At 34.8% G+C, this 20689-nt stretch overlaps 1 protein-coding gene across 1 annotated transcript; it reads right to left on the minus strand.

Moving 5' to 3' along the window:
* Positions 1-456: 456 nt before the first annotated feature.
* On the minus strand, positions 457-1401 carry Olfr1537 (olfactory receptor 1537). Its single transcript, NM_207665.1, has one exon. It carries the CDS (start codon positions 1399-1401, stop codon positions 457-459), a length of 945 nt encoding a protein of 314 aa, NP_997548.1.
* Positions 1402-20689: the final 19288 nt, after the last annotated feature.

The following is a 20689-nucleotide window of genomic DNA, read 5'->3' on the forward strand; positions in this document are numbered from 1 at the left end:
AGAAAGTGAGGGGTGTGGAAATTCTCATGGAGTCAGGTGTGGTGGTGGAGAAAGGTATTGGATGTGGAATATTCAGAGAATGGACAGGAAGGGGATACAATCTGGAGTTTAAAAAAAAGATGAAATATTTTTTTAAAAGATGACATTTTTTGTAACTAAGAAAGAGGTTTATATTTTTAAAGTAAAGTCTATCAAATATGAAGAAAAATATACATAAAATGATGAGATATCATCTGTGATCATAACAATTTGTGCAACCAATACTATTTGTATAAGTTTTTAATTCTGATAAACATATAACACATTGGGTACTCAAAAATTAACTTACAATTTCCAATTGTAAAATTATTAAAAGATCCTAGGAAATATGTAGTAATAACGACAGGTAGAATCAAAAGTATTTCTATATATTTTTAATTATTTTTCTGTGGTAAATAATCCTCACATGATTTCTGCTTACATGAATTTTTTTCTTTCAAGTATTTTTTTCAGTGCAATACTGACATCCTTATTCCTCAGGCTGTAGATCAAGGGGTTCAGCATGGGTACAACAGTAGTATAAAACACAGAGGACACTTTTGCTTGGCCCATAGAATTCAGTGATGAGGGCTGTAAATACGTGAATGCACCTGAACCATAGAAGATAGCAACAGCAGAGATGTGGGTACTACAAGTACTAAAAGCTTTGAACTTGCCCTCCCTGGAGTGAATGGAGAGGATGGTGACAATAATGAAGATGTAGGAAGTAATAATGGTCAGCACTGGGACAAATGAATTCAGTGTAGCAAAAAATAGAATCAATATTTCATTGATGTAGGTATTAGAGGATGCAAGATTCAAGAGGGGAAGAAGATCACAGAAATAGTGGTTAATCACATCTAAATTGCAGAACTGAGTCCTAAGCATGAAGCCAGTGTTAAAGGATGAACAGATCACAGCAAAAATATATACCCCTGAAATCAGAGAACTGTAAATCTGATAGGACATGGTTACATTGTAAAGCAAGGGGTTACAAATAGCAACATATCGGTCATAGGCCATTGCAGCTAATGTGTAGCACTCTGCAATACCAAAAGTGAGGAAGAAGTAGAGCTGAGCCATGCATTCAGAGTAGGAAATGATGTTCATCTCTGTCAGAAAGCTCACGAGCATTTTAGGAATGACAACTGTAGACTGACAGAAGTCAATGAAGGACAGACTGCTGAGGAAATAGTACATGGGTGTGTGCAGATGAGAACTGAGCCCAATCAGTGTGATCATGCCCAGGTTCCCTGCCATGGTGATCAGATAGATTCCTGTGAAGAGCAGGAAGAGTGGCAGCTGGAGTTCTGGCTTCTCTGAGAGCCCAGCTAAGAAGAACTCAGTCACTGTGCAGTGGTTTCCTGCTGCCATGTCCTCCATTCAAATCTAAAGGAGAAAAAATTTATAAAACAATTAAATGATAAAAGTTTAATTTTCATTTACTTGTACAAAATTCCCCATGTAAATTATTTCTGAGTAAGTATACATTTGTCTTCAATATAATTGCCTTAAATGAATTAACTTAATTACAATTAACTTTTATTAAAAATTTTAAACATATACTTAAAATTAATAATGCACTTCATAAAAAACACTATCACTGAATTAAAGCTTTAAAATTCCATGAGATCAAAACTATGCCTCAAATTTGAGATGTAGAGTGGGTATTAGTGTAGAAAAATATCCCACTGTGTTGAGGAAGTAAGCTTTCCCCCAAAGAATTATTATCTAAAATCTAATTTCAGATGGGATCTCTAAAGCCCTACTTTTAAACATTACAATTTTCTAATCCTTAATCTACATAAAGTCTTTAAATACTGAAAAGTGAAAATTAATTGAGTGCTGGAACACCCATTGAATTAAATATTTGAAACTTCCTGCTACTAGGATTAAATATTGAACATGTGCTGTTGCTAGCAGGGGATGCCGGTTTGGGAACCATTTTTGGAAGAGAATCAGTCAGTAGTGTTTACCTAAGGAACTCATAAAGACAAAGTGCCCAGATTCACTCCTATTACATACCAGTAAAACTAATAGAAAATACAATGTATTTTTTTTTATCTTTACAGTGTAAAGAATTAACTATTACTGGCATCTTATTACTCAAAAAATCTGTAGTATGATTTTTGCATTGTAAGTTCGTATTGACAACCTCTCAAGTAGAAAATTAGGTATTTTATCCTTTCAATAGGAGCACCCATCTTCTTTCTGATCTGTACCTTCACCCTGGCCAGATCAGTGTGACTGCCCCTCTTTCATACCACACAGACTGCCTGTCTCCCAGGAAGTCAGTCTTAACCAGGGACACAGTTGAAATCTTCTACCCAATAAGCACACCAGTTGTGACCCCCACCCCCACTCTCCCACCCCTGCCACTGCAGAGAGACCAACAGATTTGGGATGTATCCTACTCTGCCAGAGCCCCATAGTCCTTCTAGTCTGTACCTCTGTCTGGAAATGGAGAAGATCCTACCCATGTACCCCAAACTTGACCTTCTCCTGTGGGTTCCCTAACAAGGGACACAGGAGGTCTGCCCAAACCATGGACATAGGAGGACTGCTTTAACCACGGACCTAGGATTCCTGTTCTAATGAGGGACACAAGAACCCCAGCTTCCCCAACCATAAACAGCACTTCCTGCCTCCCAGGAGGCCTGACCTAACCTAGGTCCCTAGGTCTACTGCTCCAAACAGGGAGGCTCCAGTAAGAAAGATCCAGGCCAATTAACACCAGAGGTAACCTGATAGCAAGAGACAAGCACAAGAAAATTAGCAACAGAAATCATGTAAACTGGGACGATTAGAACCCACTTTTCTCACCATGCAATGCCTGGATACCCTAACATATCTGAAAAGCAATATTCTAACCTAAAATCCCACCTTATAAAAATGGTAGAAACCTTTTAGGAAGGATATTAATAACTCCCTTAGAGGAATACAGGAAAACACAGGCAAACAGGTAGAAGCACTTAAAATGGAAATGAAGAAATCCCTTAAAGGAATATAGGAAATCAAAATCAAGTAGGTGAAAAAAAAATGAACAAAACAGTCCATGACCTAAAACTGGAAACAGAAGAATAAAGAAATCACAAACCCAGTAGACAGAAAACCTAGGAAAAAGATCAGAAGCTACATATGCAAGCCTCACCAAGAGAATACAAGATATAGAAGAAAGAATCTTGGGTATAAAAGATACCATATTAGATATTGAAACACCAGTCTAAGAAAACACAAAGTATAATAGGTTCCTAACTCAAAACACCTAGGAAATCCAGGACATACAAAAGGACCAAAACTAAGGCTAATAAGAACAGAAGAGGGTGAAGATTCCCAATCAAAAATCCAGAAAACATCTGCAACAAACTCATAGAAGAAAACTTCCCTCACCTAAGAAAGAGATGACCAAAATGAAGAAGTTTATAGAACACCTAATAGATTAGATCAGAAAAGATAATCCTCCCATCACATACTAATCAAAACATAAAATGCACAAAACAAAGAAGGAATAGTAAAGGCTGTAAAGGAAAAGGGCTGACTCATCAGAATACACCAAACTTCTCAAAAGAGATGCTAAAAGCCAGAAGACTCAGGACAGATGTCACACAGACCCTAAGAGAACAGAAATACCAGCCCAGGCTACTTTGTCCAGCAAAATACTCAATCACCATTGATGGAGAATCCAAGATATTCCATGACAAAACCAAATTTTAACAACACCTTTCAACTAATTCAACCCTACAAAGGATACTAGAAGGAAAACTTCAACACAAGAAGGGTAACTACACCCAAGAAAACGGAAGAAAGTAATCATCTCACAACACCAAAAAGAAGAGAACCACACATACGTAATACCATATCCATCAACAATATTACCAGAAAATAGCAATCATTGGCTTTTAATATCTCTCAACATCAATGGTCTCAATTCTCCAATAAGAAGACAAAAGCTAAAAAAACCTGGATACACAGACAAGATCAAGAATTTTCCTGCATACAGGAAACATAATTCAATGACAAAGATAGACACTACCTCAGAGAAGGCTGGAAAAATTCTAAGCAAATGGTTCCAAAAAACAAACTTCAGTAGCCATTATACTATCCAATAAATTAGATTTTCAACCAGAAGATAACAAAAGAGATGTGGATAGAGAATCCACACTCACCAAAGGAAAAATCCACAAAGGTGAACTCTTAATTCTGAATGTCTGTGACACAAATGCAAGGGCACTCACATTCATAAAAAGGGAAGAAATAAACAGCAAAATTGAAGACTTTTGAGAATTCAATGAAAATTAAGGCACAACATACCCAAACTTGCGGGAAACCATGAGAGAAGGACTAAGAGGAAAATTCATAGCACTAAGTACCTTCATAAAGAAATTTGAGAGGTCCTAGGCTAAGAACTTAACTGCATGTCTAAAATCTCTAGAAGAAAAAGAGCAAACACACCCAAGAAGAGTGGAAGGGAAGAAACAAATCAAACTCAGGTCTGGATACAACCAGTTAGAAAAAAAGAGAACTATATAAAGAATCAAAAAAAAATTTAAGAGCTGTTTTTTTGCAAAAATCAACAAGATAGATAAACCCTTAGCCAAATTAACTAAAGAACACAGAGTCAGTATCCAAATGAACAAAATCAGAAATGAAAAGGGAGACTTAACAACAGAAACTCTGAAAATTAAAAAAAAAATTATCAGATCTTACTACAAAAGACTGTACTCAACAAAACTGGAAAATCTAAGTAAAATGGATTATTTTCTAGACCGATACCACTTACAAAAGTTGAATCAAGATCATGTAAACCATCTAAGCATTCATATAACCACTAAGGAAATAGAAGCAATCATTGAAAAACTCACATCCACAAAAAGTTCAGTGCCAGATGGTTGTAGTTCAAATTCTACCAGACATTCAAAAAAGAGCTAATACCAAGACTCCTCAAGCTATTTCATAAAACAGAACCATAAGGAAATCTACCTCATTTATTGTATAAAGCCACAGTTATTCTGAAACTTAACCCCAACAAAGACACACAAAGAAAGAATGTTAGACAAAATATGCTTAAGAATATCATTGCAGAAATACTCAATAAAATTCTCGCAAACTAAATACAAGAATATATCAACACCATCATTCACCATGATCAAGAAGGCTTACTCCCAGGCATGTAGAAATGGTTCAATATATAAAAATACCTCAACATAATCCACCATATAAACAAACTCAAAAAAACTCACATGATAAACTATAATATCCTTTGAAAAATTGTAACTCTTCTTTATGCTAAAAAATTTGAGATTAGGAATTTATGGCACCCACTTAAACATAACACAAAAAGCAATATACTTCAAACCAACAGGCAACTTCTAACTAAATGGAGATAATCTAGAAGCAATCCCCCAAAAGTCAGGGACAAGAAAAGGCTGCCTCATTCTTTCCCTATCTATTCAATATAGTACTCAACATTCTAGCTAGGGCTATTAGACAACAAAGAACCTCAAAGTATATACAAATTAGGAAGAAAGAAATCAAGGTATCACTATTTGCAGATTGTATGAATAGTATACATAAGGGATGCCAAAAATTCTGCCATAGAACTCCTACCACTGAGAAACAACTTCAGCAATATGAGTGGATTTCAGATTTACTCTACCAAATCATTAGGCTACATTTATTCATATGATAATTGGGCTGAGAAAGAAATGAGGGAAACAAAACCCTTCACAATATCCACAAATAATATTTAAAAATCTTAGTCTAACTCTAACCAGGTAAGTGAAAGATCTGTATGTAAAGAACTCTATCAAGGACCTCAAAATAAACCCAGATACACAGACTCTATTATAAGAGAAAGTGACAAATAATCTAGAATGCATTGGCACAGGGGAAATTTTCCTGAACAGAACACCAGCAGCTCAGGCTCTCAGATCAAAAATTGATAAATGGAACCTCATGAAACTAAAATTATTTTGTAAGGAAAGGGGCACTGTCAATGGGACAAAATGGCAGACTACAGATTTGGAAAAGATCTTTACTAACCATACATTCAATAGAGAGCTAAAATGTACAACATGCACAAGAAAGTAGACTCCAGATAACCAAATAACTCAATGAAAAAATGGGGTACAGAGCTTAACAGAATTTTAAGCAAAGGAATCTCAAATGAATGAGGAGCACTTAAAGTAATGTTCAACATCCTTAGTCATCAACGAAAGACAAACCAAAATTTCACTGAGATTCCTTCCACCTTACACCAACCAGATTGGCTAAGATCAAAATCTCAAGTGACAGCATACACTGGCAAGGAAGTGGAGAAAGAGGAATTCTTCTCCATTGCTGATGTGATTGCAAACTTGTACAGCTAATCTGGAAAACAATATGGCAGTTCCTCTGATAGTTAAAAGTATCTGAAGAGCAAACTGTAACGTTCCTGAGCATATACCCAAAAGATTTTCCACTATACCTCAAGGATACATGCTATATTTATGTTTATCATGGCCTTATGTGTCATATTCAGAAGCTAGAAACAGCCTAGATGCCTCTCAACTGAAGAGTGGATGCAGAAAATGTGGTTCATTTACATAGTGGAATACTATCCAGCCATTAAAAACAAGGACATCATCACTTTCACAGTTAAATGAATGGAACTAAAAAATATCCTCCTGAGAAAGGTAACCCAACACAAAAAGGACATACATGGTATGTATTCACTGATAAGTAGATATTAGTCAAAAAGTACAAAAGAGCAATGATACAACTCACAGACCATTTGAAGCTTAACAGGAATGAAAGCCCCAAAGTGGATGCAATTATAGCTAAAAGGGGAAACAAAATAATCACAGAAGGCAGAGGGAGGAAGGGACTTGTGTGAGAGAAGGGAAAAGCAGGGCAGGATGATGTACAGGAGAGAAGCCTAGGGAGTCAAGAAAATGAATGGGCATATGTAGCAGTAGGTGTTGGGGGTGGTGAAAATCTCAGAGAACTGGGATGTGAGAGGCTTCCAGGACTCAATGGGTATGGCCTTAGCTGTAATGCCCAACTGTGGGGAGGTGGAATGTGAAGAGACAACCACTACTAGATAGACATACCCCCCCCACCTGAAGCATGGGGCTAATCAACTTTCTTCAAAATTTTTGACTCAGTATTTTTCCATCTAACGCTAATGCAGGCACAAAAATGGAGCAGAGACTGCAGAACAGACTATCCAGTGACTGGCCTAATAATTCGGGTTGCATCCCATGTGCAGGCACCAAATCCTGACATTATTTTTGATGTCATATTGTGGTTGCAGACAGGAGTTTAGTGTGACTGTCCTCTGATAGTTTGTACCAGAAGTGGACAGATGCCAATGCTGATATTTACAGCCTACCATTGGACTGAGGTCAGGAACCCCTATGGAAGAGTTAGGGGAAGGGATGAAGGAGCTGAAGGGATTGCAACCCCATAGGAATAACAACAGTGTTGACTAACTTGGACCCTTGAGAGTTCTGAAAGATTAAGCCACCAATCAAAGATCATACACAGGCTGGTCCATGGCCCCTGACTCACATGAAGCAGATGACTACTTTGACCTCAGTGGGAGAGAATGAACCAAATCCTATAGAAATTTGAAGCCCCAAGGAAGGGGGATACTGACATGGCTCACTGGGGCTTGGGGAGCACCTAATGAGAAGCAATGAGGATGGGGTGTGGGTAAAGAACTCAGTCAGGGGAGTCAGGAATTATGGCAACATTTGGAGTATAAATAATATAATTCAATAAAAACAAAAACAAAATGTAAAAGTTAAAATGTTTTTAAAACACTTGTTTCTTGCATAAATAGCAACATAAATATCAAGAAAGCTTACAGATTGAAATACACAGAGTAAGACAGAAGGTCTTGCAAACAGCAGAGATGAAATTACTGGCAGCTCTAGAGAATTCAACTTCATGTTCCTTACAAATAAACACATAAACATCAACACATACATAATTTTAATCATAAAATGAGAGGGACCAGAGGGACTGTAGGAAACAAAGAAAGGCGGCAATCTGTGATGTACTTGGCTATTAGAATGACCCACTCAGTGCATTCATGATTTCAAAGAAGCAGTTTCTGCGTCAATGGTGCACATTATACTGAGCCTGTAAATAATACATCACGACTTGTGAGGAGATAGACCTGATACTTCCACTCTCCATTAAGGCATGGGCTACTAATAATGATAAAATGGAGTAGACATTGTCTTCAATTGTGTTCTTACTAATAAGACCACAATAAACCACTGTATAGGTCTGAACTTAACAGTCACACAGATAACATAGTTAAAGTAAATTGGTCAGAAAACACATTTTAAAAAAAATCCATCAATGTGGGAAAGACACTTGTAGGTTCAATGGATTGTAATAAAGAATACTGGACAGAAGATGACAATGGTGATACCAATCAGTGTGGTGTGTGTGTGTTTGTAAGTGTGTAATTTTGTGGGTGTGTATGTGTGTGTGTTGGTATATACCTGTATAAAAATTTCAAAACCTTTAATAAAAAATAAAAATTAATGATCATGACATCTAAATTTAAAACAACAGCCCTCTTCCAATGGCTCAGGAATCACTGTGAAGAGGGTTAGGAAGCCTGGGAGATCCAGAGGTGGTAGATGACTACAGGAAAGCAGTGTATCTGGACACAATGGAGCAAAGTCACCATGACTGTTCCAGTATGTACAGGGTCTGTGTAAGCTTAAGTAGACCAAATGCCACCATGGAAATGGGAGTTAAACACAGAGTTCATGTAATCTGAGGAGATATTTGCAGTCAATAATTGCTGAAATGGCATTCCAATTTCTCTCATTTGAAGCCAGACAAGGTTACCATGCAACAAAAGGAAATCATATAGCCCACAAACTGTGAACAGAACAAATTGGCTGTGGTGAGAAAACAGTAACAAGGTAACACAAACCTGAATGGGATAGACAGGGAAGGAGCATTAGCCTCTGAAGAATTGGAGAATAGAAAGTGAATATGATCAAAGCATGCTTATAAAAAATGTAAGAGTTAATTAATATATTTTAAAGATTAAAGATATAAAAATGAGGTGACAGACCCACAGTGATTAAATATGTCTGAAAAAGGATTTAATCTGAAGTACCTAAAATATTCATAATTTGTAATGTCATAAGGACAACTATGTTTAAAGTAAATATATTATTGAAAAATAAACTTTATAAATATGTTCAAAGTCAACAATTGAAGCATAATTTGTATACAAGAATATGCTCATTTATATTTAAACATGAATGCAATCAAAATATGATATCACCACACAAGGATATTAAAATTCACATTTAAATATACCAGCAATGCCTAACTCAGATGAAGAATATCTAGACACATCACATAACATGTGTTAGTGGAGTAAAATATAAACTTTGAAACTTTGTGAATCTGGCTTGCAACATATTATAACTGTGATAACACATCTCATTGCTACAATGATGTCATGAATATCATGAGTGTATTGAAGCATTTTCCCTCCATAAGGTAAAACATATACCTCACAGTACTATCAAACCAAAGACCTGTTGTGTTTTAAACATTTTAAAAATATGATCAAAGCGTATAAAAGAGTAAACTCTCTCAGAATAGACATTGACTATTTTGAATCATTGCATGTATGTATTGTGTTTATTTTTTATTATATTTCTTATTTATTACTGTGTACAATTGCTTTGAAATGCTATTCTAATAACTATTGAGCAAAGAACAGTTATCCATGCACTAAAAGTATTTATTTTTTTTAATACTTTAGTTTTTCAAACTTGAGTTACACCTACATTCAATACACTATAACACATTTTCTTTTTGCTCATGTATCATTTTAAGCCTGATTTTCTCCTGTAAATACTTCATGAGAAGCTTTATATTTGTTAGTCCTTAAAACTCAAACAGTGTATTCTATATTTATACTTTGTTATTGTGTGTCATTATATTAAAAATGTTTCAGTGGTCTCTATAAAAATAAAAAAAACTAAAATAGTAATGACATAAAATATCAAAATTTCCAAAAACTATTCAGAATTCATTCTAATAAGAATACAAATAATGCACATATATTTTCAAGTAGCATATTCTAATGCAAGAGGTTAAGTTAGGACAGCATGTTTCCTCCTTCCCCCTTGCAGGTTCAGAGGATAGATCTCAGGTTATCAGAATTGTGTTACAAGAGCATTTACCCTTGGAGTCATCTTGTCTGCCCAATTAGTGCCTTAATTTCTAAGAGAATAATGTATGCTTTTCACTCAGATGTAAAACACACTAATATGACTTATATATTAATTTATTTCCTAGCATTCTTATATTTGTAAGTCATTTAAGATGGCTATAACATTGATTAAAAAGTTCCCAGTACAAAAACGTAACATGTTTATGAACAAAAGCAAAAAATATTGCATTTTTTGGTTTCAGTCTCAGCCTTATTACCAAGAGAAAACAATATCTGAAAAATAGCATCTGTTCAGTCTCTACCTATTCTCAACATCAACTAAACAACTATAAATAGTTCCTATTCTATATGTATGCAAACTAGCTTTTAATATTATATCACCTGTCCACATTCTATACTCAGATACATTGAGCCAGTACTATTCCTTCTATGTTCATTACTGTATTTGGAGGTTATTTTTTTATGGTATGTAGACTGGTAGCTTATACAAACATTAAGTATTCTTAAGATTATATATTCATCTCTTAAAATTTATTTAATATAGAGCTCTTAACTCTATGCCAAATTTCATGAATAGAAATTTCTTCTGGTAGTATGTGGAGACCTAAACCACCTAAAATATTAGGAATAAAAATTCTAAAACCATAGAAATATCAAATGAGTTTTGCATGTGGGATCTATTAGGTTGAGTAAAATTACTCTAAGACTGTGCTTCAAAGACAGAATCTGGCAATTTTTTCCACCTGCCCACGTTTTATTCCTCCTAATTCTCTCTATTTCTTCATCTAAGTATTGATGAATTATAAAGCAAATAACTCTAAATTTTGGTCACTGCAGCAGTATAAGTCAATGTGACTTCTTCTCTGCTTTAAGGAAGTTACAACCTAAATCTTCCCTATTAATGTATATTAATTGGAGCTACATTCTAAATATATGATAAAATTTACAGACAAAATAAAACTAGGAGGAAGATGCAATACAAGTTGTAACTGAATGGGTTATTATTGCATAATCATGGACTAACACTATATACAGCAATGTACCCTTATTCAAAGTATTGATACATAATAAACAAAAATATGACTAAAACCACAACCATACAGTCAATACAATTCAATATATTCAGTATTTAAAGTTTTGATGTTAACATTTTAATATTTTTATCACATGTCATAATTGTAGGAATCACTAGTTAAGAATGCTTTATACCATCCAATACATTGAAAGATTTTTTTCTTTTTGAATTAAATTAAATGAGAGTGCACCCATTTATTTATTTTTTGTTCATCACTACACAAATGTGATGATGATTTACACTTATAAACCTAGATAAGCAAGTCCTTAAATTTATCTATAAAACCACCACTGTCAACTTTTGAGGTTTGGTTTTTGCTGTGTATTGTAACACCAAGTGTAGGCCCCCAAGACTTTGTTTCCCCTGAAAAGAGAATCCACACATAGACCCAACTGAAGCTATGTGACCTTTCTTCCAAGTTTCATTGATTAGTAAATAAACATGTAAACATCCAATAGCTATCCAGAAGAGACAAATGTACAGCTTAAGATTCCTAAGCTGGAGGTCAGAGGAGACCACAAGTTGGAGTGAAGAAAGTGAATGGAGGATAAATTAAGAAGCTCAACATAATGGCCATACGGGTTGGCTAACTGGAGATAAGAGCAGCTCAGAAGAAACATGGCAAATTATATGAGAACATTGTTGGCAAATAGACAAAATAGCATAGAAGAAAAATATCTGCCCAGCTCTCATGCTGATTAACGCTGTTATAAATATAAAATGTCTATTGTGCATGTGAGAGAGAGAGAGAGAGAGAGAGAGAGAGAGAGAGAGAGAGAGAGAGAGAGAGAGAGAGTGTGTGTGTGTGTGTGTGTGTGTGTGTGTGTGTGTTATCTGGAAACTAAATGTTTAAAGGAAGGGAAGAAACCCTCAGATACAGATCAAAAATTTCATCAACAGTCCACTCATTTGATTCTGTTTAATTTTTCATGCACATAATCCCCTCCTTCTGTGATGTACATAATCGTCTGCTTACAGTACCTAGAGTATATTATAGTTGTTCGTTCTCTGCATTTTAGAATGTTCTTCATTATATTCGAAAGAGAATCACTATGCACTTTTTCTTTGTTATCTGCTAAATATATAATTCCTTCAATATCCCATTTAAAAGTATTGCTGACATGGTGTGATTCTCCAAAATTTTGTAAAGGATTTATACTTTCTACAATGTGCTTAGGAAGTTGTAAATTCTGAACCTCATGCTTCCTTGGGGAGTAAACTATACTACTAGCCAGATGAATTTTTGGACTTATTTGCCAGTCCCCTCAGTAATACATGTCTGACACATTACAAGCTTTATGGTACTTTGCAGAATAAGGGAATATTTGCATGAACGAATGGAAATATTTGGACTCTTTTACTTGACTTCTTTCAATGACTGCTACAGTCCTTATAATCCTAAATAAAAAGTGTGACTATGTGAACAATACACTCTACCTTATGAATCTTGAAATATTCAATATCAAATTTTATTTGCTGCTTGCCAATGGCATTAATACTGGAATTGGGAGAAATAGGCACCAAACATTCTTCAGTTAGCCTCTAAAAGAAAAAACCTAGTCCTCAATATCAACAGTACCTTTGACCCTGGTCTGCATCAAGTCTCCTTCTCCCAGGAATGACCTAGTCTGTGCATCTGCAGCTTCAATTTCACACCCACAGTCAACTGAGCAGCTATGAAGCTCTGTCTGTCCTGAGTTTATCTTCTTCAGGTACTGTTTGCTCTGAAATAAATATTCCCTATGGATACTCATTATTCTACAATTGTTCTAATGAGAAAAGTAAACAATTATCAGTGCTAATTCCCCAATTCCCAAGACAATATACAAATGATTTCTGGTAACTTCTAAACTGTCAACTCCTACAAAAGGTTTTGCATGTGGATCATTGAAGAGCTGTGTAAAAATGATCCAGCATGTGTGGGAGTGAGATTCCGTACATTTCTTAGGAGCCTTTGGATTATACAACAGACAAAGGCCACAGTGAGGTAACTAGGTTTTAGAGAAACAATGACTTTTGTGATGAGTTATATGATATTTATTTTAAGTTTAACATTATTTAAATAAAAAATCTATTCACAAGAATACTGCTAACAGTTTCTCCAAGAACATAAACTGCCTTGTTCTCTTCCTTCTTTAAGAAACCAGGAAAACAAAAACAAGGTCTAAATGAAAGAGATAGGGGCACCATTGTTACAATAGGAGGAGTTGAGTTGTTCCAGGACTAATAGGTCGAAACCAGAACAATCTAAATTCTTAAACTATTAAAGTTGTTTACAAGACTAATGTGTCTTCTATTCTAACCAATTTAAAATGCATTAAATAATTAATTCCTTATTTTTCTCCTTTAAGCGTTAAAGATAATAAATGCTCAAATGGATGAAGAACATATAAAATATAATTAAAATTGTATACCATTCAACACAACACAAACCTTTAATGTTATATAGAAATTCAAAAATCTTTGAGGATAATTTCATAGAAAAAATTATGAAAACAGGCATGGATTCAAAAATTATTGCACTAGTATGCTTAGTTCAAGTGAATAATAACTTAGTTGAGATATGAAAAATGTGGAAAATTTCAGAAAGCCATTTACAAAATTGGATGTAGCTTTTAGTGAAATATTTGAAAGTCAGCAAATAAAAGTTTATTTAATGTACATTAGCTATCTTAAGTTTTCTGCAAATCCTGTTTGTAATATATATATTAATATATATATATATGACTCTTGTTTTACATTTTATTTATGTATTTATTTTTATTAACACACATTAATTTTTGTACTATATGTACGTGAGTGTTATACTCCCATTAATACAATTTTTCATGAAAATTTGATGTTTCTAATACATTTCCTATTAATAACTGGCCAATTTGTCATATCATTGAACTAATAGACCTTGAAAACTTGTTTGAGACCAAATATGAGTAATATATAATGGATAGTTTCTACTTCTCTCTTCTGGTGTCCTGCTGTAACTGTATAAGTAATAAGGCTAATTCTGAGTTATCAGGTACAAATTCAGCAGTCTCTATATGCAAAACAACTCTTTCTACATATAAATGATCAGTGATTATGCCAAGAATTTCAGGATAATCTAATAATACCATAAGGATTGCATATAATTCTGACTTTTGATCTGAGCCATTCTCTTTATGATATATAGAAAAATCCAAAGAGTTGCTTTTATAAACTGTATATGTTTGCTTTTCAGATATTTGTTGTTAGTATTGCCCATGTAATTACTACAAGCTTTTTTCCAATCTTCATTGATCCCCCCATAATGGTATAATCTCAGCATTTATAAGAGGTACTACATTTTCAGCTGAATCTTTTCTATATATGTCTTCAATGTTATACTCTTGTTTATGAGCTAAGAAAATCCATATCTTCTCTTTACATAATAAACCCAGTAAGAAAATGACTTGACGGAAAAATTATCAAAATATGAGCACGTTTAGCATCAATTTGATCCACAAATGCACCTTTCAGTCTTTCTTCTACAAGAATTAATTTTTTCTTCTGCTTCAGTTATTAGATATCTTGGACTGTTTGAATTCACATCTCTTGCAATGTTTGAAACAAATTTCACAACTCCTATATACTTAATGTAATTGTAGGCCTTAGACAATTAATATCTCCCATTCATTTTTGAAAATTCTTGTTATTAATTCGTATGAATCTATACCTTTTGTAGTCTTATATTTTGTTGATTGATTTCACAACTAAGTGAATTGCCTCTTTGTTTGTTTGTTTGTTTGTTTGTTTGTTTGTTTTTGGAGCCCTCTGTAAACCCCACATGACAGATTTTTTATATGTTACCTTAAACATAATCTCTAAAACATCTTTGCTAGAATCAGCCAACAGAATCTCAAACATATAATAAGAAACACTAGACTGAGAGAACTGCCTGCGAATAACTTGTAGTGGTTGTTGCAGAAAACACTGGCTACAATTTGGGCTCTTTAACATTATCTATGGAAGTACCTTCCAGTGGTATCTTTAGTGGATGACTACTACTCAAAGTAGGTACTGAATAGCAAACCTTTACCTATCCTGCTCATGAAAGAGTACTGTGAAAGAATCATCTTTCAAGTTAATTATTATTATAGGCCATGATCTCCATAACAAAGACAGTAAAGGAAGTCCAGGCTGTAAAGTACCTACTGGTTGAATTTCTTTGTTAACTGCTCTTAAATCTGTTATCACCCTCCATTTTCCTGATTTCATTTTTACACCAAACACAGGGTACTTCCTGGGGCTTCTACATGTTGAGTCTCCTGATGTTCTTTTACCAGTTGTTAAAGTACCTGCAATTTTTCCTTTGTGAAGGGCCACTGCTTTTGCCATATAGGTCTTTTTGATAACAATTTTAGGAGTAAGGCTTTTGGTATGTCAGAAGTGACTCCTTTTATAAATTTGGAAATTCACGCCCTGTGATGCCTGTTTTGAGGATGGTAGGCATGGCTTACAATTTTTCAGTCACCCACATCAACAATTTTAACAGGAATATCTACCGTTTCACACATAATTTCCTTATTTTCTTTACCTGGAATTGGAGGAATATACATTTGTATAATCCATTCTTGTAAAAAATTACTTCCCATAAATTTATGGGAATGTCAGTCACATAAGCTTTCAGCGTCCCCATTTTTTTCTTCTTGTCTGACAGTTAATTTATTAGCCAATTGTCTTATTCGTGATACTTTACCAATTCCTATAACCTGTATGTAAACCTGTGAAGTCGCCAATCTGAATTACAAGACTTTTTAGCAAAGTATATTAGCATTAGCACCTGTATCTATCAAACATTCTATGTCAACACCATTCATTTGCACCATTAATTTGAGTTTCTGATCATTTGCCAGAATACACATATTTCAGTATTCCCCAAAGCTGTTGTCCTTTCTACTGGAGTGGCCTTGCCCTTAATGTAGGAAATAACAACAGATGAACAATTTTTGTGTCCTGCATCAATTTTCATCTCCTTTCTCACATATGCCATGATTTTAATAATTTCCTTACTATCCTTATCTACTATACAGTGATGCACAATAAATCCTTGAAAAGTTACCACACTTCTTCCCAGATTACTCCCACTGTTTCTAAAGTCACAAGAATATATACCCCAGTAGTAAACTTTTAACAGTCAACTTCTGATGATAGGGTAAGTGGCATAACTATGTCCAGATGAAAAGCTTAACCCACTTCTGTATATAAGATCATAAACACTTGCTTTTGATTTTCCTGCCTGCTTGGTACTTTCTGTTTACCAAAAGGGAGGTGGCTCATATTTATTGTGGAGCCTCTAGCTGGGGTTGACATTAGCTGAGACTCACAGCAGTGGGGACATACATCCTGAAGGAGTCACATCCTGTAGCCAGGATCAAACCACAGTGGAATGATAGGGACACCAACATACTCACAAAAATTTGACCTAAAATTTACCTGTCTACAAGAAACACAGAAACAGAAGGATAGGACAGAGGTTGAACGAATGACCAAGCAATAACCTGCTCAACTTGAGACCTGTCACATGGGTAAGCACCAACCCATAACACTATTATTGATACTCTGTTATCTTTGCAGAAAGGAGCCTAGCATGATTGTCCTTTGAGAGGTTCTGTCCTGAACCTGGCTCAACATATACACACACCCACAGCCAAACACTGGATGGAGCATGAGGACTCTATTTCTTTTTAATTATTTTATTTATTTTCATTCCAATTATTGCCCCAATTCCAGATACCCTCCCTAAAAATTATTCACCCCCTTACCTAACCCTTTTGCCTCTGAGAGGGTGCTATCCTATCCACCCAACCTCCTAACCCACCCCCACCTCATCATTGCATCTCTTTTTCCCTGGGACATCAAGTCTCTACAGGTTTAGGAGCATCCTTGCCACATGGGGCCAGACAAAGCAATCCTCTGCTACATATATATTGGGAGCCATGGTTAAGCTCACTCATGTATGCTCTTTGGTTTATGTCCAGTCTCTGGGAGCTCTGAGGGTTCCTGGGTTAGTTGATACTGTTGTTCAGTTCCTTTAATTGTTCCCCTAACTGTTCCATGGTGGTCCCCAACTTCAGACCAATGGTTGGCTGTAAGGGTCTGAATCTGTCTTAGTCAGCTGCTGGTAGAGCATCTTAGTTTATGTCCTAATTGCTACTCTCCCTCTGGGTATTCCACTTGCACAGTCAGTCTCCCTGCAACCCCCATGAAGTTGGTCAGTCAATGGACAGCATTTCCTTCAGTCTCTGCTCTGTTTATGTCTCTGCATTTGTTTTTTAGACAGGAACAATTCTAGGTTAAATTTTGATGATGAGTCTAGCTATAAATGAAGCCAACTAAAATGTTTAACTTTATGACACTGTAATCCAAAAGGAAAAAACAAACAAGCAAACAACAAAAAACCCTCACTGTCCTATATTTATTTCTCATGGGTATTGTGGTCATGATGGATAAATTCTGACTAACACAGAAAATAAGTCCCATGTCCAAGTTTATTGCTGTGATCATTGTGACTACAGGAGCATGTAATTCACAAGTTCCTGTAATGAAGTTATGTCTAATTGAGTGTCATATTACCTAAAGAATTTGACAAAGGTTTTACAGAATAAAATATGCCAAACTCTCACAAGAATAGGTGGAAATGAGAGATAGCTTAGGAGAGAACAGCAGGAGGATTGGGGGCAGGCAGGTAGAAAGGCATTTTTACCATGAAAATTTTACAAAGTCAGGTTGAGGAGAGAACAAGCTAGATGTAGGTGAAGACAGAGCTATCCAGAGAATGAGAAGTAGCCAGAAGACTATAACCATAATCTAGAGTGAGTTTGAGGCCAAATGGGGTAATTCAGTTAGATGCAAGAAAAGCCGATCTGAATCAGTCCCATTGGGAAGGAGTTTTGAGACACACACCAGAGTTAACTAATCCAGCCAGAGTTTAGAAAGAGCTAGAAATTGTGATCTTTTTCAGCAATATGTCTCAGAGCCTAAAAATATTCTAGGCTTAGAGAAGTTATTATAGAGACTAGAAGTTTCTAGGACTAGGCCTGTGAGAGCAGAAGGAGGCAGAAAGTCAAAGACACAACAATAACATCAGGCACCTAAATGTAACTTTTACATATTTTATGTATTTCAATAAACTCATTTTCACTGAAAGGTATAAATGAGGAGCAATAACACCAATCTCCTCCAGAATGTAATTAGGAACAACCAATTTTGACAAAACTATCAAATTAGAAAAACAAACAAACAAAAACAAAAAAAAAACACATACACTAACAAAGAAACAACAAAAACAAGCATAAAAGAAAAAAATGAAACTTGCTGATTTCTTCTGTCATTAGTCTGAATATAATAAAGAATACAAAGGACAACATACTCAAGAAGATATGAGGAAATGCTAACTAACCCTCATTCATTAGTGATGGGATTTTAAACTATTGTAGCTACTTTTAAAATCCATGTGGTAAGTTAATTAATTAACAAGGAGAGTAAGTAAGTAAGTAAACAATCTACCATATGTCCCTGCAATTTTGAAATTCTAAACCACAGTTAACTCTTCCCCATGTGCATCGCACTGCTATTCATAATAGTTAAGCAATGGACGTGACCTAAATAACGGACAAATGACAAACTGATAATGAAAACACAGTGAAATTCTATTTAAATGTAAAGAAAAATAAGGTTTTGAAATTTTTATGTAAATAACTGGAAGTGGTAAATATTGATTAAGGTCACTCAGAGACAGAAAAGCAAATAACACATCGTCTCCTTGCTGCATAAACCGGATAAAGAAAATGGGAAGGTGTTGGTGGGAATCTACTGTAGCTATTGTGATATCAGGGTACAGGTGCTATGGAGAGAGAAAAAGAAATATTTGGGAGCAATTTGGGAACAGGGATGGGAAGTCAATATAGAAGGAGCAGTAGGGAAGTGGGAAGAGGGATAAATATCAATAATGATGTTTTAAAAATCCATCAAAAAACATGTAATTCTATGTTTACTTAAACACAGACACACACAAACACAAACACACATGTCCATAAATATTATATGCTACTATTATTGTCCTTAGTTGCTTCCCTGAAAATTAAAGCAACTAAAGATATCAGATGTTTTTGATAAAGTGCTTATATGAGTCAAACTGTATTTGACCTAGAAGTCTTCTCCCATGGAACTAGATTTCATAACAAAGAATAGTGAAATACAAGTTGACAGGGATATAAAACAGTTATTATATCCAGTTGCAACATCCATGAAACACAATAATAGCCAGAAAGTCAAGTAATAGCTAAAAGTACAATAGTATCAGTTACATCGTGGCAGGAAACAATAGCTATCAAATTGTTCTTAAGGCTGACTCAATAGGGGAAATTTATTGCTTGGTTCTATAAATACATTAAAATATGAGTTTCTGCTGAGATTATGGAACCTAGAGGAGAATCAGATAGTGTCACCTACACAATCTGGTATAATTTCTAACTACATACATAGTTCTTATTGAGTTATTCACAGAAAAATAGAATTCTTTTTATATAAGATAGACACAATAACAGAACTTGCTAACTGGTGTAAATAGATGGAATAATTGATTGTGGGGTGAAAGGCCACAATCATCCATCTAAAACCTTACCTTCTTCTTTAAAAGAGACAGAGCATTTTGGAAGGATACTGAATATTCTAATATCTATAGTACAATGAAGTCTATGGAATAATGTGTCTTCAATGCATGGCAGAAAAGTAAAATTGAATATCTCAAAAATATACTCTTCTCAAAAAGAGTCCAAAAAGCAAAAACAAAAACAAAACAAAAACAAAAAAAATACCATCTATCATACCAGTGTTGTTGGGGGAAATCTCAGGGACCTCATTCGTAGATGGAGAAATAGGGACATCCATGATTACTGAGAAGAGATTCCGTTTTTTTATGGGTATATATGAACGAAAGGAAAAGAGTCCATTAATTTGAGAGATAGCAGGGGGTTAATGGGGGTGGATAGAGGGGGATGAAAAAATGATGTAATAACAGCACTTACATATGAAATTCTCAAAAGTCAATTGAGGATATTTAAAATAATATCATTTGTTGTAATTAAGAAAGATATTTATCAATTTTAATTAATGTTTACAAATGTGAAGAAAAACTAATATACCATTATGGGCTATCACCTATGGGCATAAAGATCCATGTTCTCCTTATTTTGTTTACAATGTTGATTCTTAATAACATATGACATATTAGGGACTTAAATTTTAAAGTGAAATTTGTAATAGTACAAGTTATCAAAGATCCTATCAAATGAGTACTAATAATGAGTAAGGTAAAATAAACAGTATCAAGTCAATTGATGTACTCTAGATAACTTTCCTCTAAGAAATATTAT

This window comes from Mus musculus, chromosome 9, assembly GCF_000001635.26.
Source record: "Mus musculus strain C57BL/6J chromosome 9, GRCm38.p6 C57BL/6J".
NCBI lineage: Eukaryota > Metazoa > Chordata > Mammalia > Rodentia > Muridae > Mus > Mus musculus.

Coding starts and splice junctions, on each gene's coding strand:
- Olfr1537 (NM_207665.1), bottom strand. CDS start 1,401: ATGGAGGACATGGCAGCAGGAAACCACTGCACAGTGACTGAGTTCTTC.